The 22323-nt window shown below is 44.3% G+C and overlaps 1 protein-coding gene across 5 annotated transcripts in view; it reads right to left on the reverse strand.

Annotated features, from left to right (window-relative positions):
* The window catches only part of LOC139173059 (transmembrane protein 132D-like), a 504596-nt gene that overhangs the window by 37404 nt on the left and 444869 nt on the right, over positions 1-22323 (reverse strand). For all 5 annotated transcript variants that reach the window (XM_070762526.1, XM_070762529.1, XM_070762530.1 and 2 more), the window contains one exon: positions 7119-7262. In XM_070762526.1, coding sequence (XP_070618627.1) covers positions 7119-7262 — 144 coding nt within the window. The remainder of the gene's footprint in view (positions 1-7118; positions 7263-22323) is intronic.

Below are 22323 nucleotides of genomic sequence, written 5' to 3' on the forward strand. Positions count from 1 at the left end.
AGGTGTTAGACCAATCTGAGACAAAGTAAAGGTCTTTTTGGAGAGTAAATGTGTTGTCAGTGGTGTTGAAAAGTTTTACATCATCGGCAAAAAGAACACAGTTGCTTGTGATATGATCGCAGAGGTCATTGATGTAGAGAATGACAGATGACAGCCATCCGCTTCTTCAAAGCTTCAAGCGATGACGCTCCCACAACTTCTGACCGTAACTTCTGTTCTATGGGTTGATTGAGACTCTTGTCTGGCTATTGAGCTGGGAAGAGAGAGTGAGGCTGACTATGCACGCAAGAACATAAGAACATAAAAGGAGCCATGCTGAATCAGGCCAAAGCCCATCAAGTCCAGCATTCTGTATCACACAGTGGCCCACCAATTGTCCATGGGGATCTTGAGCAGAAAGAGAAGGAAAAACCCTCCCTTTCCCTTGATCCCCAACAAATGGAATTATGCCTGCCTCAACCAACATAGAGGCGGCACATGGACATCCATTTCAATAACCACCTATGATATACACTTGGCATCCATGAATCTGTCTAATCCTGGCTTGAAGCTATCAAGGCTGACAGCTATCAAAACCTCTTCTGGAAGTGAATTCCATAAACCAAGGACCCTCTGGGTGAAGAAATATTTCCCTTTATTTGCCCTCACTTTCTTACCTATGAGCTTTAGTGAGGGCCCACTCATCCTAGTATTGTGAATAAGTAAAATATTTTTTCTCTATCCATCTTTTCTATCCCATGCATGATTTCATACACTTTGGCTGAAGAGACCAAGGCGTTGCAACCTGGTTTCATATGAGAGGGGCTCCATTATCTTGATCATACTTATTGCCCTTTTTTGCACCTTTTCCAGTTCTATTATATCCTTTTTGAGGTACAATGACCTGAACTGTACACAGCACTCCAAATGTGGTCTCACCATTGATTTGTACGGTGTCTTCCTTATTTCTTAATTTTAGCGTTAATGCTAGAAGCGAATTGTTTTCAAAGACAAACTAGAAAGTCCAGAGGATTGTTGAAAAATAAACACCTTTTGGACAAGCTGGATGATCCAAAACCTCCACAGGCATTCAGAAGTTTTCTTTAACTTTTTTGTTGGTCTCTAGTGATTAGCTGTATGACGGCAGCCCAAGATATAAGTAGCCTTGGCAAGACAGCTTAGGAGTTGACTAGCACCAAGCTCTGTAAATAACGTAGCCTTTGTAGAGCAGGTGTTAGACAGTCCTTCGATGATCACAGCCAAGAAATGAGACTGCGAGGACATTCAGAAAATAGAAGTTGGTTGGAGGGAGTGTAAATAAAATATTCAGAACCTCCACTTAAATAGAATTGCAAGGGTCAACCTAAATCAGGAAGCAGAAGTTAGGACTGGATCTCACTATGTTTACTTTTTAGTAAATAATATCTTCCTGGTCAGCAGATCATACACTGCTCAAAAAAATAAAGGGAACACTTAAAAAACACAATATAACTCCAAGTAAATCAAACTTCTGTGAAATCCAACTGTCCACTTAGGAAATAACACTGATTGACAATCAATTTCACCTGCTATTGTGCACACTCAGCCTTGGACAGAACAAAGTATTAAATGAGAATATTTCATTCATTCAGATCTAGGATGTGTTCTTTGAGTGTTCCCTTTATTTTTGGAGCAGTGTATTTGCTGACCAGGAGGAAACATCTAGGGTTATCTCAGTACTCTGTCTCTCTCACTCTCTCTGTGTCTCTCTCTGTGTCTCTCTCTGTCTCTCTCTGTGTCGTTGTTGTTTTGTCCATTGTGGTTAACCTTAAAGTCCTCACTCTTCTAAAATCAGAAGGTTTGGAGAAACTGAGTCTACTCTTCTCTGAAATACACGTCCTCCTACAGTATTTCTGGTTCCTGTTATGCCGGGCTCTTTGCTAATAGCCCCCAGTGAGTTAGTAATGCAAATTCAAACACACGCCGGCAGAGAAGAAATGAAAATAGTTTATCCAAACCATTTTTTAAAGCACACACTTTAAAAAGAGCCAAATTTCTCTCACCCAGATAACAGTCCTGGAATGCGGCCAAATAAACGAGCAATTAAGGCAGCTGTGAATCCTCACAGCTACCTCCTTCTATGAGTCCACAAGAGTTAGTTAACTGTGAAGTGACCAAAAAGTCAGTAGAAATCCTGGAATAATCCAAACAGTAGCAATGGTCTTTTTCCAAACGGATAAACGCCCCCACGCACACTCACAAATGCCCGTAATTTATCACCAAACACATTAACCTAATTGCCTCAGCAACAGGTGTTCTCCCTTATCTTCGACGATACCTGTGCAGCTGGTCCCTTCTTGCCATGAGCCTGCGCATACGGGCATCTACCAGCGGATCCTCCTCCGAGTCTGACATCTCATTAATGGGAGCATTAACTGATGGGCCGGCTGTACCCATCTTTCCGTCTGATTCCCTTCCCCCACTTTCTGTCCTTCGCAGTGAATCTTCACTATCAGAATCTGCTGGCAATAACGCACATCTCTGTGAACCCGAGAATTCCCCTGAAGCAAATTCCCCCTTGCAGAAGCTGGCCCAGAGCCAGAGCCAACCACAACAGTTCCTAAGGGTGTCCTCCAAAACTTCCTTTGTAGATGAGGTTCCCTTAATCACCACCTCGATTAGCCATGAAAATTCTGGTCCCCATTGCGGTTTCAAGTCAAGGCAGCAGCTTCCGAAGAGTCTCAGCTGGGAACACACTGTGTGTTTTTGTGTGTATCTATGTGTAGTGTTTCCACTCTGCAGTTGTCTGGCATTTCAACGTCTTCCTCCTGCTCTCCATAAACACAGATTCCTTCTAGAACTGATGAGGTTTCCTAGTTGGGTCATGAAATGTCTCCAGTTCAGACAGCACCAAGGAGCCCACAGCTCTCCTCCTCCTCCTCCTCCTCCTCCTCCTCCTCCTCCTCCTCCTCCTCCTCCTCCTCCAGAGGAATGTCTTTTGGGAAAACGATGCAACCAATCTTCTCTTGATCTTTCCCCAAAGCCAACTCTTCACGTCATGCCTGGAAACCATCTCGGGCCTTGAATCTTCAGGCCTGCCACATTTGGTGCTGTGGGAAGGAGGATTGTATGGAGCTGGGGAGATGTGTAATCCTAATAACATTCCTTTCTTTGAGAGTCAAGGTCACTCTGCCTTGCATTTGGAGCGGTGTTCCTGGGAGGCATTTCAAGGTGGAACGGTGCTTTGATTAGCAATAGCAATAGCATTTACACTTATACACCGCTTCACAGTGCTTTACGGCCCTCTCTAAACAGTTTAGAGAGTCAGCCTCTTGCCCCCAACAATCGGGGTCCTCATTTTACCAAACTTGGAAGGATGGAAGGCTGAGTCAACCTTGAGCCAGGTGAGATTCGATCTGCCAAACTGCTGGCAGCCAGCGATCAGCAGAAGTAGCTTGCAGTACTGCACTCTAACCAATGCATCACCGAGGCACAGGCTACTGCACCGCATCACTGCACATGAGTAGACCATGTGTTGGACATGTGGGTGCTGTGGCAGGGACTTGGACTTTCTTTTGGGTGTGGGGAAAACCCAGAAGATTTGGATTTTCTCAGATTTGCCAAGATGACATCTCTCCATCTCCATACAATTCCCCCACCTAGTTTCCCAGATCCCTAAATGTGGGAACCCTGAGACTTCAATCATTCTTCCAGAAATGTTCTGAAGCTATCTATTTCACAGGAGGTGGGCTGCGTGGTCCTTTTCTCTGTTGAGAACACACCTGCCACTTCTCTTTCATTGCTGGCTCCTGAGATCTAAGTGGATTCCGTCCTCCCCTTCTCAGGATCACTAATTGGCTCTTGCTGGCAAGACTTTTGGCTTCATCAAAAGCTCCAAACAACTCCAGCAGCCACCAAAAAACCTCCCATTTGGTGAGATGTCAAGAGACGACGGCCGACTGGCAATACTGCCAAAAAGGCCATTAGAGAGCACCTCCACCTTTCAGTTCCCAGAGGTGCCAAAATGACCCCGAGTAGTGCAAGCTGGAAATATTCAGCTAACAAAGAAGGAAATCGCCATGTCTTTGATCACCACTTGCTTGCAATGTTTCTAGCTTTTCTCCACACAATCTATGACACTGGCTTTGCTGACACAGAGTGTGCCTCCAGAGAGAACCAACCTACCAGGCTATTAGCCCTTGACAGGCTTGGAATTGGGTGCTACTTCTCAAACTTATTGTTGTAAGCCACCCTGAAGTCTGCTATGAGAAGGGCAGTCTCTAAATTTGAAAAATAAAATAAATATAATAAAAATAAAAAATAAAATAAAATAAAGAAATTATAATATAACATAACATAACATAACATAACATAACTTAACACAACACAACACAACATAATACAATATAATATTACTCGGTTTGTCATGTAGATGGTTGAGTGGTTCAGGGTGGGGAATTTGTAGTGGGTGGGACCTTTTATTCTATTTTTTATTCTACTTTTATTCTATTTTTAAATTTACCATTCTGATTTTATGTATGGTGGGACTGGTCTCTGGGTGTCACACGACTTTCGTTGCCAATGACAATTCGTTGTTTTGACAATGACAATAAATTTATGATTATGATTATGATTATATAATACAATCTAATCTAATATAATATAATATAATATAATGTATTGTAATGTATTGTATTGTAATGTAATATAATATAATATAATATAATAATAAAATAAAATAAAGTGGTGGTGCAGTGGTTAGAGTGCAGTACTGCAGGCTACTTCTGCCAGCAGTTTGGCAGATTGAATCTCACCAGGCTCAAGACTGACTCAGCCTTCCATCCTTCCAAAGTCAGTAAAATGAGGAACCAGATTGTTGAGGGCAATCTCCTGACTCTGTAAACTGCTTAGGGAGGGCTGTAAAGCACTGTGAAGCGGTATATAAATCTAAGTGCTATTGCAATTGCTTTTCCCTGACTAGCTCAAGGTTGACTTGGCATTCCATCCTTGCGAGGTTGACAAAACGAGGACCCAGATTGTTGGGGGCAATCTGCTGCTTTTATAAATCCCTTAGAGAGGGCTGTGAAGCGGTATATAAGTCTAAGTGCTACCACTGGTGTTATTGCTAAACCAGAAGCAAAGACTATAATGTCCCAGACAAGCAACAAAGAAGAGGCTTCTGGGAACATATGGAGGAAGAAAGAGCAAGGCACTCTGGATATAGGTTGAAGGAGCTCTTTTATTATTTATCAATCAACCAACCCAGCAGAAAAAGATAAGAAACTCTTAAGACGTTCTTCAGTCAATACTATTGAAAGCTCCAGAGGGAAAATGTGGAGCACACTCTTCAACCCAGAGTAAATAGCAATAAGCGACAGTTAATGGGGTCCTTCAGCTACTTTAAGTTCAATGCTCGGATTTCTGTGAGGAGAGAACACCTGAGACTAACTACGAGATCTTCTTTATGAAGCCAAAGCTTGGGCTCTCTCACGGGGAGTCATCTCACTCCACAGCCCCCAGGAATGAGGAACTCAAGGTCCAATTTTGATTTGGGCATTTGGTTCTCCATCCTCTTGGGGTGATCAAGAGAAATGAGGCCTTCCTGTTTAACATCTACGTGTTCTTTGAACTTTTATTGGGGCACTGTTGGGATTTTGCCTTTTCCTTCTTGCAGGGGGGACGTGATCAAAACATTTAAATATGTTAAAGGGTTAAATAAGGTTCAGGAGGGAACTGTTTTTAATAGGAAAGTGAACACAAGAACAAGGGGGCACAATCTGAAGTTAGTTGGGGGAAAGATCAAAAGCAACATGAGAAAATATTATTTTACTGAAAGAGTAGTAGACCCTTGGAACAAACTTCCAGCAGACGTGGTTGGTCAGTCCACAGTAACTGAATTTAAACATGCCTGGGATAAACATAGATCCATTGTAAGATAAAATACAGGAAATAGTATAAGGGCAGACTAGATGGACCATGAGGTCTTTTTCTGCCGTCAGTCTTCTATGTTTCTATGTTTCATGATCCAACTAGGGAACATAATCAATGCCCACTGTTGTGGTTTGCTCTGGCCCAGCTCCTGCCCCAAGGAATGTGGAGTTGAATGTGGGGGAAACATCCACATGCCACAGGCCTGTTTTGCTCCCGACAGAGTCTGCCAGTGAAGTATCCTCTGATGAAGGAAGTGTGGGTGACATGGAAGAGGGGGCCTTGGCCAGGAGGACATCAATCCTCCTTATCTTCCTTATCTTCTTTGGATTCAGAGGAGGAATGTATGACTGACCCACGCATGCGTAGAGTTATGCATAGGAGAGAACAACTTAAGAAATACTACAGGAGATAAGAGAGGCCACCTGTGTTTGGGTGGGGCTCCAGTAATTAGAGCTGCGGATAAAAGTGCAACGTGCTAGTTTGGCCATTGTGGAGGATTATCTGATCGTAGTTTTGTCAAGACCGTGGATTGTTGTTTCCTGACTGCGTGTGGAATTCCTGGACTCTGGATTATACTTCATTGTGAGTGCTTATCACTGTTTGGAGAACATTAGTGAACTCAATTTCCCAGTTACTGGGTTAGAAACTGGTTTGCATTTAAACTGTGCATTGTTTGTACAAGAAATCCCTTTGAAGTTTAAAAGGGAGTTTTTTCTTCTCTTCTGTTGATAAAGAACATTTCTTTTGCATCCAATCGTGTGTGTGTGTGTCTGCTTGGACTAATTACCCTGTAATTACGGGCAGTTGGCACACGCTGGTAGAACGGCCACAGCCTCCCGAGCTCCATTTTCACTGGAAGAGGCTTGCAGGAGGCGATGCAGCCCAAAACGGAGCTCAGGAACCCATTTTCACTGGCAGAGTGCTCGGGCCACCACAGGCGCCTCCCGATATGAGTGACACCGAGATCGCCATGCCCCCTGGTCATGCCCCCATGCTCCCCAAGGTGAAACACAACCCTGATGTGGCCCCCAATGAAATTAAGCTGGGCACCCCTGCAATCAATTGTTCTTTGAGGAATCTACCTGCCTCGGAATTCTGCTTTCAATGGATATTGGAACGCTGACACTATAATGAGGTCCCATGGGCGAGTCTTAAACATACCTCCCTTAGTGAGAGGGCCAGGGGTTTATACGGACTGATTTTAAGAGCTCACCAGTGCAAACACCTACCTTAATCACATCTTCATCTGAGGACCTGCACTCCACGGACTCGACAAGATCTGTCACGGTTCCGTCTTCTTCCACCGAGATCACCTTAACGGGGACAGCCACTGTCTTTCCTGTGAGGATGGCGGTGTTTAAGATCTCTGCTTCCTGAAAGACAAAACGTTATCAGTTGAAAGTTGACCTTCAACCTTCCTTCCTTCCTTCCCTCCGTCCTTATATCTTTCTGTTCTTTATTTATACGTTTTTGTTTAACATATGTACTTTAAATGATTTATAAGCAGTGTATTGTCTGAGTCCATTTGCAAATAGATGGCAATAACAATAGGCACACTCCATTCTAGACCCTACAATATATATATTTTTCTCACTCTCTCGCTCTCTCTTCCTTCCATCCTTTCTATTTCTCTCTCTTTCTTTCTCCCTTCCTCTTTCTCTCTCTTCCTTCCTTCCTTCCTTCCTCTTTCTTTCTCTCTCTCTCCATCCCTCTTTCTTTCTCTCTTCCTTCCTCTCTTTTTTGCTCTCTCTTTCTCTCTCTCTTCCTTTCTCCCTCTATCTGTCTTTCTCTCTCCCTCCTTCCGTCCTTCTCTCTTTTTCTCTCTCTCTTCTTCCCATTTTATTTCTCTTTCTCACTCTCTTTCTTTCTCCCTTTTCCTCTCTTTTCTCTCTCTCTTTCTCTCTCTTCCCTGCCCCAATGGTGCCCAGGTGGAGGCCAAGGCGGAGGGGTGAAGCGGGTCCGAAGGCTCAGCAGGTGCTTCCCTTTTCCTGCGGAGTTTCTGCCCAGCGAACCCGGACAACACCCTGACCCGCCCTCCAAGTTCCTCTGCTGCGCTTTCACACACACCTCCTGGCTCAAGACCGACATAGAAGGCCAGCTGCAGGGTGGGGGGGAATGGAAGGATGACCCCCCAGTTCCACTGCCCTGTTACTAACACACGCAGCTGGCTGGTGGCTGGGAAGGAAAAGCAGGTGGTTGGAGCAGGTGGCTGGGAAGGAAAAGCAGCCAGCAGAGTCCCGGCTGGCCCTTAAGCTCTTTCTGGGTCGCAGGGCTGCAGCGCTGGGACACAACTGGGCCAGTCTGGGGGCAGGGCAGGGAAAACGGGTGAGCAAAGACCCTGCACAGTGGGCAGAGACCTCTGGCCAAGCTAGGGAGGGCGAGGCAGAAGTAGAGAGCACGGAATCCCCTCCCTCCAGCCTCTTCCCAAGGGGGCTGGTTTGGAGGAAAAAAAACTGGACATGTTTCAAAGTGCGTGGGACACGGGACAAATGATGAAAAGACATGACTGTCCCACTGAAAGTGAGACGTCTGGTCACTTTAAGTAGACTTTCAATCCTGGGCCTAGAAAGTTTAGAACTAAGACGGCTTAAACAAGATCTAAGTATTGCCGCAAAATCATATGCTGCAACGTCCTGCCTGTCGGCGACTAGTTCAGCTTCAACCACAACAACGCAAGAGCACACAACAGATTTAAACTTAATATTAACCGCTCCAAACTTGACTGTAAAAATATGACTTCAGTAACCGAGTTGTCGAAGCGTGGAACTCATTACCGGGCTCCATAGTGTCATCCCCAAACCCTCAACACTTTACCCTTAGATTATCTACGGTTGACCTATCCAGATTCCTAGGAGGTCAATAAGGGGCGAGTACAAGTGCACTAGAGTGCCTTCCATCCCCTGTCCTATTGCTCTCCTATATCTCCTATACCTTTCTTCCATTCCTATATCTCTTCTTCTATTCTTTCATTGATATGTTCTATTACTATATCTTCTTTTCTATTCTTTCTTAGATATACATGTATTTTACTATGAGTATCTCCTCTATAACCTTCATCATGTATATATATATATATATATATATCCACTAAAACCCCCATTGTGTATTGGACAAAATAAATAAATAAAATAAATAATAAAGTAAGTTGGAACCCCTGCCTGCTTGGGACTGAACCCAGATGGACAGGCCTTCCAACAGAAGGAAACAAAAACAACCCCTCGAAAACTAAGAGTAAATGAAAATCTTGGTTTTATTTGATTCTGGCGAATGGCAATCACCCAAATCTCCCCCTCAAAGTCCTTAATTGGTTATCTAAATAGTTTTCACTTCGTGGTTTGTCAAGTTTGACCTGATTTTACTTGTAGAAGGGAACGTGACACAAAGGGTTGGGAAGGAAAGAGTTGACTTTTCCTACCTTGTATTCGGTATATATCAGTTTTTCTAATCTAACATGAGACAGAGAGAAAGCTGTGATACTTTAAAGGAACAGGGATCCTTTATGCTACTTCAAAAGCAAGCTGTTGCTTTCAGAGAGATGCAAAGCAAAGCCTCTTTTCTCCCCATCTTTCGGGATTTGCTTTTTTTTTTTCCTCCCAGAAATGTGACAGGCTTTACCACGGAGTAAACCTGCCGAGATTGGCCTCAAAATTAACTGGATGCAAACAAATGTGTTAAACAATCCCAAACTGAACAAACCAGGAAATTCAATGCTTATAGACATGAGAAGAAATTATCTGGCTGTACCATGATGGTTTGGTTATTTTTACCGTGAGAAAATTGTTTTTACAATGTTTGTTGTGGCCCACTCGTGTCCCACGCAATTAGTAATGGACCCAGAGGACGCAGAGACAGTGGAGCCGTGGTACAGGCTTTTTTTTTCTGGGCACCTGTTATGCCAGGATCCCTTCCACGAATAGCCCACAGTGAGTTAGGAATGCAAGTTCAAACACACACACCGTCGCAGAATAAATGCAAGTAAGTTTATCCAAACAGTTTTGTGAGCACATACTCTAAAAAGAGCCAAATTTCTCTCACCTAGATAACAGTCCTGGAATGCGGCAAAAGACAAAACAAGCGAGCAATTAAGGCAGCTGTGAATCTTCAATGAATCCACAGAGTTATTTAACTGTGAAGTGTCCAAAAAGTCAGTAGAAGTCCTGGAATAATCCAAACAGTAGCAATGGCCTTTCTCCAACGGATAAATGCCCACACGCACACTCCCCAATGCCCGTAAGTTATCACTACACACATTAACCTAATTGCCTCTGCAACAGGTGTTCTCACTTATCTTCGACGCCGCCTACGCAGCTGGGCCCTTCTTGCCATGAGCCTGCGCACACGGGCACCCACAACCGGATCCTCCTCTGATTCTGACATCTCACTAATGGGAGCATTAACTGATGGGCTGGCTGCACTCATCTCTCCTTCTGATTCCTCTCCCCTACTGTCTGTCCTTGGCAGTGAATCTTCACTATCAGAATCTGCTGGCAATAACACCAGTCTCTGTGAACCTGAGAATTCCCCTGAAGCAACGTCCAAATTCCCCGTTGCAGGAGCTGACCCAGAGCCAACCACAACAGCACCCAAAAATGACAGGGAAGAGGATGTGGGGTCAGAGGCTGGAGAGCAACCAGGACCTTCTGCACATCCTAACCAGGATGCAAACAGGGCCTTCTGCACAGCCCTACATGGCATTGGACCAGAGTACCTCCGGAACCACCTGCTACCGCACGAATCCCAGCAGCCGATAAGGTCCCACAGAGTTGGCCTTCTCCGGGTCCCATTGACTAAACAATGTCGTCTGGCGGGCCCCAGGGAAAGAGCCTTCTCTGTGGTAGCCCCAGCCCTCTGGAATCAATTCCCCCCCAGAGATTAGAACTACTCCCACCCTCCTTGTCTTCTGTAAACTACTTAAGACTCACCCATACCGCCAGGCATGGGTGATTTGAGACATCTTTCCCCCAGGCTTATTATAATTTATGTTTGGTATGTATGTGCTGTTTGGTTTTTAATTATGATAGGGTTTTTAGTTTTTTAATATTAGATTTCTGCCATTATAATATGGTTTTTATCATTGTTGTGAGCCGCCCCGAGTCTTCAGAGAGGGACGGCATACAAAATCTAATTAATAATAATAATAATAATAATAATAATAATAATAATAATCCTGAGATGAGTGACTCAGGAGAAGAGGAGGAGCTTCTTCTGGATGTTAGGATTTGCAAGGCAATAGTGATTACTCAGGAGGAGGTTTCCTCCTGAGTAACACTGCTGACTACTGGGCCACGTCCTCAGCATATTTAAGACAGAGTCATGAATCACTCCAGTGCAGAGAACAACATCATTCAATCTTACACATCTAGTTTCAGTTCCCATATTTTCGGCCTGTGTTTTAAAAGGACTACTATTCTTGGCTTCCTTAATTGAGATCTGGGCTTTCAGCCAAATTTTGTAAGTCGAAGATGGCAATAGCCCTTAGCATTTAAACTTATATACCACTTCACAGTGCTTTCTAGCCCTCTCTAAGCGGTTTACAGAGTCGGCATATTGCCCCATCTGGGTCCTCATTTGACCCACCTCGGAAGGATGGAAGGCTGAGTCGACCTTGAGCCTGATGAGATTTGAAATGCTGAACTACAGCCAGCGGTCAGCAAAAGCAGCTTGCACTACTGCACTCTAACCACTGCACCACCAAGGCTCACCAAGATAAGCTCACCAAGATAAGAAAACCTACTGCAATCCAGTAATTAGTTGTTGTATTTATCTACTCCTGGGATTTTGGCCAGCTGCTAAAGACTTTATAATCAGAGCGGTGAAGTTTTTGCTAGTATTTAACTTCTTTGAGAAAAGACTCTTAAATAAGACCTTAAGTAACATCCTTTATTTCTTAATCCGGTGGTGTGCATCTGATTTTTGGGGGCTCGGTGCTGGGACAGAACAGTTTAATTGTCAGGATTAGAGTTACCGAGATTTGTGATGCCTTTTGGAATTCCTTCCCACTTCTCCTGAGATTAAATAGGGGGGGATGAATTATGCATGGTAGAGTTTAGGCTGTGGTAGTGTAACCTGGAAATGGATTGTTAGCAAACGTTATGCCCCTTAGTTTAAGTTTTCAATTTTTGTTTTCGTGAGCTGAAATAGGAAGAATGTGAGGTGCCAATAAAGGAGAATATTTGTAATGTTGGGGTTGAAATAAGAGGTCCTTGGTACTCAGTTTCTTTCTTGCAAACATTTCATCACCCAACTACATAACATAATCAGAATTAGAAGGAGAGGGCTTTGTGAAGACGAGGAAGACTGTGAGGTTGCTAGTATTCTCTGAGTTTGGTGGTTTTCTTGCAGATACAGTATTTCATTAGCCAAACAAGGTAACATCATCAGTTCTAGAAGGAGGTGGAATTTGAAGGAGGAGGAGTGGGATTTGGGGGTTCTCCAAACTGCACAGAATCTTAGCTAGAGGTTTTCCCGAACCCCTACCTTTCATTTAGTGACCACTCCAAATTGCAATGGCACTGGAAAAAGTGACCGTTTCACAGTGATGACCTTTGCAGATTATCTCCAGGGTCATGTGATAAAAATTCAAAATGCTGGGCAACTGGCATGGATTTATGATGGTTGCCATGTCCCCAGGGTCACCTGATTCCCCTTTGGTGATCTTTTGACCAGCAAAGTCGATGGGGAAGCCAGATTGGCTTAACAATGGCATCACTCAGTTAACAACCGCAATGATTCACTTTTCACTATTGCGGCAAGGAATGTTGTAAAACAGGGCAAAGCTCGCTTAACCAAGGTCTCCCTCAACACCAGAAATTTGGGGTTCAATTGCAGTCGTAAAGCGAGGACTAGCTCTATTCTTTAGAGGAATGTTTGCTTGCGCTGGCATAAACCATGAATCTCTCTTTAATGAGCCTGGGCGTTTGAAATCCTTCTCTCTCAGCTCTGGAGAAAAGAAATGACAAGCTCTCTGACCAGATTAAACAACAAGAGGGATCTTTGGAAATAAAGCGCTCCTACTACGGGGTCTTCTAAGGTTGAGAGGATTGCAGGATACCCCCGAGGGAAAATACGCTAAGAAATGATTTTATTTGCTAGACACAAAGCAGAATACTTAAGAGAGCTTCCCCAGAGATATATGGGTCATTTCCCAGCGTGTAAATGATTTCAAAAAATCTAGGATGTTGCTAATTTCACAAAGAGAAAGAAAGAAGGAAGGAAGGAAGGAAGAAAGGGAGGAAGGAAGGAAAGAAAGAAAGAAGGAAGGAAGGAAGGAAAGAGAAAGAAAGAAAACGAAGGAAGGAAAGAAAAAAGAATGAAAGGAAGGAAGGAAGAGAGAAAGAAAGAAGGAATGAAGGAGAAAGAAAGAAAGAAAAGAAGTAAAAAATCTAGGATGTTGCTAATTTCACAAAGAGAAAGAAAGAAGGAAGGAAGGAAGGAAGAAAGGGAGGAAGGAAGGAAAGAAAGAAGGAAGGAAGGAAGGAAGGAAAGAGAAAGAAAGAAAGAAAGAAAGAAAAGGAAGGAAGGAAAGAAAAAAGAATGAAAGGAAGGAAGAGAGAGAGAAAGAAAGACAGAAGGGAGGAATGAAGGAGAAAGAAAGAAAGAAAGAAAGAAAAGAAGGAAAGAAAGAAAGAAAAGAAGGAAAGAAAGAAAGAAAAAAGAATGAAAGGAAGGAAGGAAGGAAGGAAGGAAGGAAGGAAAAAGAGGGGGGTAGATATTTAAACCATACCAAACATTTTGAAAGAGGACTGCGGTTTTTTCCAGCCGTAACTAATACTGGATTATTGAAATGATTCAATTGGTAGAATGATTAGCCTTAAGTGTGATTATCCGGTAAGTAGAAAATTCTGCAAACAGGGGTTTGGGAGATTTTTTGGTTAAAAAAAAATTGAAATGACCCCGAGATTCAAACAGGGAAATCAATTTTGGCATACAAAATATTGGCTGAATTAGCAATACCCCCCCACCCCCGGCTGAATTATATCTATTATATAGAACAGAACACAGAATACAGATTCATAGAATTCAAAGGGACCTTGGAAGGGACAAGAAGAAAACACTATAGACTACAGTTAGCATCATTTGGAATTATAAATAAATTATAATTGTTATAATTGTAAGTCAAGGACTACCTGTCTGTTTCACTTCAACCAAATGGAGTCGATGGTTTTACTTTCCTAAGGCAGGGATCAGCAACCTTAACCACGCCATTTGGCCCGTTTCTCACCCAAAAGAAAACACCAGGAGCCACAATGTTCTGTCCAGATAGCCGGTGCCTTTCCTTCGCTGTGGTGACTCCTTGGCTGCCCAGAGCGAAGGGAGCGTTTCTTTTCTCGGGGTGCTGGCAGAAGTTTATTCCCGCTCTGTTCTGCCGGGCTCTCTGGTAGGAGCCTCCCGAAAATTCAAGGGTACAAATTCCAGACACACACACATTTGAAAATTCAAAACAATGTTCTTTATCCCAAAATTCAAAATAAACTAAGCACTCTTTTTGTATTGCAAAGAGCACTCGTCCCAAAACAACCGGGTAGTCTTTACAATTAACCTTAAGCAGTCATTAAGTACTTAGCTAGCAGCTGTGAAGAAACTTCACACCCCTTCTTCTTCCAACGAAGTGAGATACACACACACACACACACACACACACGTTGCTCTGCTTTGTTTTCAAAGGCAAGAAAAATCAACAAGCAAAATCCAGAAACCAGCAACCCAGGATTCCTGACGAATTACGATCAGATACTCTTTCACAACGGCCAAACCCACACCCTGCTATTTATAGCAGCAGCCCTAATTACTGGAGCCCCACCCAACCACAGGTGGCCTCATTTTCTCTTGTAATAATCCTTTAGTTGTTGTCTCCTATGCATCACTCTACGCATGTGTGATTTGTCATTAATTCTTGTTCAGAATCCAAACATGATACAGTTGATTGATCTCCTCCTGGGCTGTCTGCCAAACTCCCCTCTTCCCTGTCACTCATGCTGACTTGGTCAGAGGAGGCTTCATTGGCAGATTCCATCGGGAGCAAAACAGGCCTGCGGCATGTGGATGTCTCCCCCACATCCACCTGCACATTCCTTGGGGCAGGAGCTGGGCCAGAGCTAACCACAACATTCTCCAAGCGCCCAGAGAAAGGAAAATTCTTCGTTCGCTCTGGACTGCCAAAGCCTCCTTAAGTGTCACCAAAAGGCTCCTCTGGCATCCCAGATCGCCGGGATTAAAGGGGGAATGGCAGAAAACTGGCCAGGCCTTCGTGCCGCTCTCAAATTTCCTGGGAAATTTTTCCCTTGCTTGGGTTCTTAAGTGGAAAACGGTTCTTAAGTAGAGGCAAAAAAATCTTGAATACCTGGTTCTTATCTAGAAAAGTTCTTAAGTAGAGGCGTTCTTAGGTAGACTTACCACTGTATGTTGCGTTTATGAAATCAATCAACTGCTGCAGAGTTTAATTTCTGCATGCAACAAAAACAATTTGAACTACCCCCCCCCAAAGATGGCTCAAAACAGCTCAATAAATCACGTGCCACCAAGTGTCACACATTGGTGGTTATGACACATATACTAAGCGACAGGGAGCCACAGCATAGGGTTGAAAGAGCCACACATGGGTCCAGAGCTTCAGGTTGCAGACCCCTGTCCTAGGGGATCAGGTTGGGGCAGGTCTGATACTATCAAAAATTCAAAATCCGGATCCTTAGCAACCAAGTATGTAATAGTTGCAGCAAAGTTTTCCAAATTATTAATATATTGGAGAGCCTGCAGATAAGCCTATTAGCTTTAACTACAATTGAGAGCTGCTCTTTGTTTCCTTAATACAATACCGAATTAAAGAGCCATTAAAATGCCATCAAAATGTTTCAGGACATTAGTGGCATGGGGGATTTTCAATACATAATTTGAAGGCATTGGCGGGAGGGGGGGGAAGCAGGGGAACCGGATTGGCAATTAACTCCCACCAAGTGCCACGGAGGTTCTACGTGGAGCATCAAACATACAATGTACCACAGAAAGAAAGAAAACCACATTAAAATTCATCAACAGCTTTCACCCACATTTGGAATATTGCATCCAGTTTTGGTCGATACAATATGAAAAATATGTTGAGACTCTAGAAAGGGTGCTGGAGGCTAGAACATAGGACAAACAGTTGCAGAAATGGTGTAGGGTCTCCTGCATGGGCGGTGGGTTGGACTAGATCAGTGTTTCCCAACCTTGGCAACTTGAAGATATCTGGACTTCAACTCCCAGAATTCCCCAGTCAGCATTTGCTGGCTGGGGAATTCTGGGAGTTGAAGTTCAAATACCTTCAAGTTGCCAAGGTTGGGAAACACTGGAGTAGATGACCTCCAAGGTCCCTTCCAACTCTTTTAATCTGAATCTATCTAAATGATCAAAGGCCTGGAGACTAAAACATATGAAGGACGGTCGCAGGAACTGGGCAAGATTAGTCTAGAGAAGAGAAGGACCAGGCAGTCTTCCAATATCTCAGGGGTTGCCATAAAGAAGAGGGGATCAAGCTATTCTCCACACCTTCTGAAGACAGGAGAAGAAGCAATCTATGCCGCCAAGCATGGGGGAGAAGACAGGAGAAGATCCACCTATGCCACCAAGCAATCCCCCCCCTCACCTTTTCTGACTTAAACATTTGAGATTGGTGTGACTGTTTTATAATTGCTAGTTTTTAATAATAACGTGTTTTTTTTAATATAGTTTATATTGGATTTGTATTCTATTGTATTTTATTGTTGCTGTGAGTCACTCCAAGTCCTCGGAGAGGGGCGACATACAAATCTAATAAATAATATTAATATTAATAATAATATTAATAATAATATTAATAATAATAATAATTATTATTATTAATGTCAACACAACAAAGCAAATGAGACCACTATGCTGGATTTCATATTTCATCACCAGTCGTGCGCTTCCCAAGCACCTAGGACTGCGTCATGTAGCGGCAAATTATGTTTGCCGATCCCAGTAAAGCAGCTTTTTGTAATTGACAGGTGGAGATTTTGTCAATTCCGATGGTTTTCAAATGTCCGCTGAGATCCTTGGCACTGCACCCAGCGTGCCAAGTACCACTGGGACCACTTTCACGGGCTTATGTCAGAGTCGTTGCAGCTCGATTTTTAGATCTTCGTATTTCACTAATTTCTCTAGATGCTTCTCCTCAATTCTGCTGTCCCCTGGGATTGCGATGTCGATGATCCATACTTTCTTTTTCTCCACAATCAGGATGTCTGGTGTGTTATGCTTCAGAATTTGGTCAGTCTGAAGTCGGAAGTCCCACAGTAGTTTTGCTTGCTCATTTTCAACCACTTTTTCGGGCTTATGATCCCACCAGTTCTTTGCCACTGGGAAATGGTAGTTGCGGCACAAGTTCCAGTGGATCATCTGTGCCACAGCATCATGTCTATGCTTGTAGTCAGTCTGTGCGATCCTTTTGCAGCAGCTGAGTATTTGATTGATTGTTTCATCTGTTTCTTTACAGAGTCTGCACTTTGGATCGTCTGTTGATTTTTCAATTCTGGCTTTGACAGCATTTGTTCTAATGGCCTGTTCTTGTGCCGCCAGTATTAGTCCTTCTGTCTCCTTTCTGAGTGTTCCACTTGTAAGCCATGACCAGGTCTTTTCTTTATCCACTTTGCCTTCAATCTTTTCCACCCTGAGTCTAAGGGGAAGGGCGGCATAAAAATTGAATAAATAAAATAAGGACTGTGGGGTGTCCTTAGTGATCTCTGAGGTTAGATTTAGATTTACCGAGTTGGAAGGGACCTTGTAGGTCAGTGATGGTGCATCTATGGCGCAGGTGCCACAAGTAGCACGTAGAGCCGTATCTGCTGGACCGTGAGCCAGCTCCTGTCCTAGCTCAGCTCCAACGTGCATGTATGTGCCGGCCAGCTGATTTTTGGCTCACAAAAAAGCTACAGGAGGGCATTTTTTGGCACTTAAAAAAAATTAAGTGCTGATGACCAAACTGGATATTTTCTTACATAGAAACATAGAAGACTGACAGCAGAAAAAGACCTCATGGTCCATCTAGTCTGTACTATTTTCTGTATTTTCTCTTAGGATGGATATATGTTTATCCCAGGCATGTTTAAATTCAATTACTGTGGATTTATCTACCACGTCTGCTGGAGGTTTGTTCCAAGGATCTACTACTCTTTCAGTAAAATAATATTTTCTCATGTTGCTTTTGATCTTTCCCCCAACTAACTTCAGATTGTGTCCCCTTGTTCTTGTGTTCACTTTCCTATTAAAAACACTTCCCTCCTGGACCTTATTTAACCCTTGGACATATTTAAAGGTTTTGATCATGTCCCCCCTTTCCCTTCTGTCCTCCAGACTATACAGATTGAGTTCATGAAGTCTTTCCTGATAGGTTTTATGCTTAAGACCTTCCACCATTCTTGCAGCCCATCTTTGGACCCGTACAGACATCTCATCGCCCATCTAGGCAACAGCATCGGTGCTAGAAGAGTGTGGGGTTTACAAAGAGGAGGAGGGATTCTGGGAGTGGAAGTTCACTCATCTAAAAAGTTTCCCAGTTGGAGAGAGACGGCTGTTGAATCTCTTGATTCAATTCACACCTCTCCCGTCTGGCCCCTTTCCTCTTGAGCTGGCAGCTATCATCCGGTGCATCAAAAGATCACGCCTCAGCCATGCAAAACTAATTTCAGATCTTATTTAGCATCAAGTCCCCGAATTAAGAAACTAAGTGACAGCTGTTTAATTAACTCCTTAAGCTGATTAGACAGCATTACCGCAATCCCCCAAGGAAGAGTTTATATCTGTCAAGAGAGCCTAAGGCTGTGTTAATGCTTGTGTTTAAATTTAGTAAGCTTCTAAACCAACACACTCTAAAATGTTTGACATCCTCAAGGAGCCTCGCCATTCCCGCGTCCCTCTCTAGTCCTCCAGATGCAGAGCCCTGGCCCGAACCAAGGTCTGGGTTTGCCACAGATGTTAATTGAGGATGATTAAAGAGAGGCGACAGTAGAGAAGAGAAGGAGGAGGGGAATAGAAAAGGGGAGAACTAGGGGAAGAGGAGGGAAAAGGGAGATGGAGGAAGAGAAGGAGGAGGAAGGAGAAGGAAGCAGGAGGAAAGAAGGAGAAGATGAAGGAGGAGAAAGAGGAGCAGGAAGGAGGAGAAGGAGAAAGAGGAGAAGGAGAAGAAGAGGGAGAAGGAGAAAGAGGAGAAGGAGTGGGGGAAGGAAGAAAGGAAGGAGGAGAAAAGGAAAAGAAGGAGAAGAAGGAGATGGAGGAGAAAGAGGAGCAGGAAGGAGAAGGAGGAGAAAGAGGAGAGGGAGAAGGAGAAAGAGGAGAAGGTGTGGGGGAAGGAGGAAAGGAAGGAGGAGAAGGAGATGGAGGAGAAAGAGGAGCAGGAAGGAGAAGGAGAAAGAGGAGAAGGAGAGGGAGAGGGAGAAGGAGAAAGAGGAGAAGGAGTGGGGGAAGGAGGAAAAGAAGGAGATGAAGGAGATGAAGGAGGAGGAAGAGGAGCAGGAAGGAGGAGAAGGAGAAAGAGGAGAAGGAGAGGGAGAAGGAGAAGGAGAAAGAGAAGGAAAGGGGGAAGGAGAAGAGGGGGAAGGAGGAAAGGAAGGAAGAGAGAAAAAGGAGATGAAGGAGGAGGAAGAGGAGCAGGAAGGAGAAGGAGAAAGAGGAGAAGGAGAGGGAGAGGGAGAAGGAGGAGAAGGAGGAGAAAGAGGAGAAGGAGAGGTGGAAGGAGGAAAGGAAGTAGGAGAGAAAAAGAAAAGGAGGAAAAGAAGGAGATGAAGGAGGAGGAAGAGGAGCAGGAAGGAGAAGGAGAAAGAGGAGGAGAAAGAGGAGAAGGAGAGGGAGAAGAAGAAGGAGAAAGAGAAGGAAAGGGGGAAGGAGAAGAGGGGGAAGGAGGAAAGGAAGGAAGAGAGAAAAAGGAGGAGATGAAGGAGGAGGAAGAGGAGCAGGAAGGAGAAGGAGAAAGAGGAGGAGAAAGAGGAGAAGGAGAGGGAGAAGAAGAAGGAGAAAGAGAAGGAAAGGGGGAAGGAGAAGAGGGGGAAGGAGGAAAGGAAGGAAGAGAGAAAAAGGAGGAGATGAAGGAGGAGGAAGAGGAGCAGGAAGGAGAAGGAGAAAGAGGAGAAGGAGGAGAAAGAGGAGGAGAAGGAGAAATAATTGCCCATTTCCCCAATAATAGCAAAAGTTGAACATTTTGTTCCACCAGGGATGTCCCAATACTCTTGCAAATTGTCTATATCTGTTTTACATGATGCCTTGTCATAGGAATTGGAATTGACCTACTACTCCTATTCTTCCTAACTGGAATCCTAAGTTGCTTTGTTTCTTCAGGTGAGCAGGTGACGTCATCTTATACTTTAGCAGCTGCACGTCAGCATCAATGATGATTGGCCATGCCTGTCACTTGCTTATCCAAATCACTGAACCTGTCAGCTTCTTGACGTCAAAAGGCTGTCAGGTGCTGGGAAACCAGTAATTAATTAATAACTGATCATTTCATAAATCTCTACACCATCCTGACCGCCTTCCATCCTTCCAAGGTGGGTAAAATGAGGACTCAGATTGTTGGGGGCAAGAGGCTGACTCTGTAAACCACTTAGAGAGGGCTGTAAAACACTGGGAAGCAGTATATAAGTCTAAGAACTATTGTCCTTCCTTCCTTCCTTCCCTCCCTCCCTCCCTCCCTCCCTCTCTCCCTCCTTCCTTCCTTCCTTCATTCACCCTGCCCATTGCCAGGAGGTCAATCCTGACTAGCTCCAGATTGACTCAGCCTTCCATCCTTCCAAGGTGGGTAAAATGAGAACCCAAATTGTTGGGGGCAAGAGTGTAAACCACTTAGAATGGGCTGGAAACAATAATGGGCAGCCAAAGGTTTTACTACCACACTGTCTGTGGGTATGGCTTATTTTGAGGGTGTGGCTTAATGGTCATATGACTGGGTAGGAGTGGCTTGCCGGTCATGAGACCAGGTGGGAGTGGCTTGAATGATCATCATCATTCAAGTGAACTGTTAAGTCCTCAACTTACAACCTTACCAGTGTCGCTTGCTGGGGTGACAATTTGCTTCGCGTTTCCCACACTCTCCTTCCTGGGTGCCCCCCTGCCTCAGGCTGGGTAGCTAGGCGAACGGGTGCTGCCAGAAGCATAAATGCTGCCAGCGCCGCTTCCACCCAGGCCTTCTGCTTGCACCTCAGGTGGGAGGTGGCCGCGTGAGGCTGGAGGGGAGCCGGGCAGGAGAGAGGGAAGCTCATCCGAGGCCAGGAAGGAGGAAAGAGGAAAAAAGCAAGGAGCACAGACGTAGTAGCAGCAGCAGCAGCAGGGGGGGAAAAAGAGAGCTGAGCTGAGACTAGTAATCCAGGAAGTGACAGCCGCCGATCAGCTGGAGCTGCACACACATCTTCATTTACGCCGGTGGAACTGCGTTCCACCCTGTCCTGCCTGCTGCCCAGCCCTGGCTGGAAAGCACTGTGAAGCAGTATATAAATCTAAAAGGAGTGGGGATGAGGGCTGTGGGCTCCTTGGGGCTCTCTGAGCTTGGCGGATGACTTGCCCACATTTCATGACCCACCTAGATAACATTATCAGTACGCAGTGAGGATTACTAGGGAGTAGCCATCTTTACTTTCTTCTTCCCATCCACAAACTATCTCAACTTTGCTGTCTCTTGGTTCTCTGAAAGGCAGCCCCTCCTTCGCTCTTGGGAATCCAGACCACATTCCGCCACAGCTCCCCAGTTTTTTCCTTATTGACTGCCTGAACCTTCCACGACCCCATTTTCAACGGTCAACTGTTTGATGAATGACTCGCTGCAATGTTGATAAGAATGGATCAATATTGATAAGAATGCACCACTTGAATTTACCTAATACCTTCCTTCCTTCCTTCTGTGTTAGCAAAAACTTCAGAAGAGAAGGATTTAGGGGTAGTGATTTCTGACAGTCTCAAAATGGGTGAGCAGTGTGGTCGGGCCATAGGAAAACAAGTAGGATGCTTCGCTGCATAGCTAGAGGTATAACAAGCAGGAAGAGGGAGATTGTGATCCCCTTATATAGAGCGCTGGTGAGACCACATTTGGAATACTATGTTCAGTTCTGGAGACCTCACCTACAAAAAGATATTGACAAAATTGAACGGGTCCAAAGACGGGCTACAAGAATGGTGGAAGGTCTTAAGCATAAAACGTATCAGGAAAGACTTCATGAACTCCATCTGTATAGTCTGGAGGACAGAAGGAAAAGGGGGGACATGATCAAAATATTTAAATATGTTAAAGGGTTAAATAAGGTCCAGGAGGGAAGTGTTTATAATAGGAAAGTGAACACAAGAACAAGGGGACACAATCTGAAGTTAGTTGAGGGAAAGATCAAAAGCAACATGAGAAAATATTATTTTACTGAAAGAGTAGTAGATCCTTGGAACAAACTTCCAGCAGACATGGTTGGT

Source organism: Erythrolamprus reginae, chromosome 10 (assembly GCF_031021105.1).
Source record: "Erythrolamprus reginae isolate rEryReg1 chromosome 10, rEryReg1.hap1, whole genome shotgun sequence".
NCBI lineage: Eukaryota > Metazoa > Chordata > Lepidosauria > Squamata > Dipsadidae > Erythrolamprus > Erythrolamprus reginae.